Source organism: Dreissena polymorpha, chromosome 8 (assembly GCF_020536995.1).
Source record: "Dreissena polymorpha isolate Duluth1 chromosome 8, UMN_Dpol_1.0, whole genome shotgun sequence".
NCBI classification, from domain to species: domain Eukaryota; kingdom Metazoa; phylum Mollusca; class Bivalvia; order Myida; family Dreissenidae; genus Dreissena; species Dreissena polymorpha.
In genome coordinates, this window is record NC_068362.1 from 48,248,794 (window position 1) to 48,251,515 (window position 2,722).

The 2,722-nt window shown below is 37.2% G+C and overlaps 1 protein-coding gene across 1 annotated transcript; it reads left to right on the plus strand.

Annotated features, from left to right (window-relative positions):
- Window positions 1-258: 258 nt before the first annotated feature.
- Window positions 259-1,323, plus strand: LOC127840507 (meiosis-specific nuclear structural protein 1-like). The gene has a single exon (XM_052368924.1). The coding sequence runs from the start codon at window positions 259-261 to the stop codon at window positions 1,321-1,323; it is 1,065 nt and encodes a 354-aa protein (XP_052224884.1).
- Window positions 1,324-2,722: the final 1,399 nt, after the last annotated feature.

Below are 2,722 nucleotides of genomic sequence, written 5' to 3' on the forward strand. Positions count from 1 at the left end.
TGTGGAGGAACAACGGGAATTGGAAATGGAAGGGAGTATTTCAAAGGCTCAGTTCGAGCGTCTACAGCGGAAGAAACAAGAAGCACAAGAAGAAAAACTTGCTGAGGAATTATCAAGAATGAAACAAGAACAGGTGAGGGAAGAAAAAATAAGACAGCAAATAAGGATAAACAGCATAGAGCTCAGAGAGTTGGACGTTAAGATTAAGTCAGCATACATAAACAAGGAACGATCCGCCCAAATAGCTGAAAACAGACCATGAAGTTTGATGAGATGAAACGTGATGCAGAAATATCTAAAGAGATGATGGAAGAAAGCAAGAGAGCAGATGAAAATGAAAGACGAAAGGAAGTTGAGAGGCATCAAGAGCAAATTTACTATCAGCAGGACCTCGAACGGCAATTGGAAGACCAAGAGTTAAGAAAGCAAAATGCATATGAAGAATTGTTAAAGGAAAAACTTATGATCGATGAAATAGTAAAGAAAATTTACGAGGAAGACCGCAGTGAACGCGTGATGGTCTTAAAGAAACAACAGGCAACGAAAGAATACATAGAAGATTTCAACACAGCTCGAGAACATTTGAAAAATTTAGAACGACGTCGAATGGAAGACGAAAATGAATCTATAAGGCGATTTGCACAGATGCAGAGTAGACGAGATGAAGACAATTTGGCAAAGAACACAGCGATAGAGGAGTCTCGTGCTCATGTTCAAAAACTGCTCGGCGAAGAAATATCAAGACAAGCAGCGGAAAAAGAAGAACTAGAAAATATATTGCTCGAACTAAATCTTGAAGAGGATGCAGAAAGGGAGAGAATAAAGGAAAGAGAACTCATGGAACTGAGAATACGCCGAAGGTTAGACATGCAATCACAGAGAGCTACACAAATGCAAATACAGGCGATACGAAAGGCAGATGAAGAAAAGGAACATGAGCAGTTGAAGCGGGATATGTTGGCTAAATTTGCTGCAGATGACAAGATTGAACAGCTTAATGCCCAGAGGCGTAGAATGAAACAGATGGAACATAAACGTGCTGTGGAGGAGCTAATGGAAAAGCGAAAACGAGAGTTTGCTGCAACAAAGGAGGCTGAACTTAAAGAGCTTCGGGAAAATGAAAATTTTGAGGCACTCCGAATGCAGATTGTTGAGGAGGAGAGACAAAAGCTTCTTCAAGAGCATGTTAACAGATTAATTGGATATTTACCAAAAGGGGTTATCAGGAATGAAGATGATCTCAAAGGCCTGAGTCCAGAAGTGCAAGAAGCTTATCAAAAGCGAGTTTTAAACCCATTTACTGACGAAGCATTTGATAACTAATGTATCGATTTTTGCTATGATTTCGACGGTTATCAAATCACTAACGCGCGTATTGTATTTATATTATGGTAGATCTGAGTGTGTGTACTTGTGTTATGAATATTCAGAGCCTTCTTTCATGCTGTGTAGTTCTGATGAGCTGAAATATTTCATAACCATAATCTGTTTATAGTTGTGTGTTATTAGTTTATGAACATATAAATAAATGTATTATAAGTTGATTTTTTTGTAGTTTTTTTTTTTCATTTATAAATACGTGTAGTAATACATATGTTCTATAGCTATGTAAATTTGTAGATACTATGCATGTGCAACACGGGACTCAACTGTTCCAGATTAGTAATATCCCAATGCTTCATTTGATACTTCATTAAATAGCAAAAACGTTCGAGTTCTATCCTTGAACTCGTTAATCTCCCGATTTCATGCTGTCAGCTTTGTTGGAAAAGCCTGATGAAAGATTCTTTTGTAAGGCGTAAGATTTACTGGCAAATCAATAAACAAATAAACAGTCGTCCAATAAGGATTGTGCCGTATAGTTACTTTCGGCAAACGTTTATTTGTTTTTATTGAAGAGTATTGCGTGATAGAATCGTGATATTTGAGCTTTGCAATTAAGTCGCTTTGTAGGGTATCGCATTCTCGAACACGTATATATTTATTACAAAAGTACCATAAATTACTTGAGTCTGTAATGAATATTGTTACCATTAACAAACACTGCTTTTACAAAAGTACCATACCATTTTGGAAAGATAAGGTCATAACGTTTAAAGCGTCGATTTAAAATGTGTATTCTGTAACTCAATATTTGCCTATTTATAATCAAACTGGATTTGGCAGGCATTTTGACTGGCTTTGTGCGCATTAATTTGTGTGACTAAACTTTGTTTCAATATAACCCACGCTGCTTAAAACGCGAAGCATTTCGTACTCATACCTTAATATGTAGTAATATTAAAATACTCCTCAAAACTAGCTTTTTTGAATAATTAATGTAGTAACTTTAATTTAAAAAGAGGAAGAAACTAGAAAAGTTTTGGATGTTTTCATTAATGCATTTCCTCAGCGTTTGTACGTCTATTGATACTTAAGCTGGTAACAAACACGCATTTCAATGTAACGAATCAGTTATGTGCCTCCATAGCTCAGTGGATAAGGCGCTTGCTGAAATGAGGTCTCGGGTTCGATCCCGGGTCGGGGCACATACATGCCAGTCATGTTTCAGCGGAATGCTGACTGACAAATAAAGGCATTAAGTTATGGATATTACAGCTCGATTGGTCATTGTCGGTTCGGGTACTACTTACATGTACCCCGGGTACGGTAAAAATACTTAAACGTACCAGGTCGATATTAGACTGTACCCGAGTTGTATTTCCGCCAAACATACGATGTC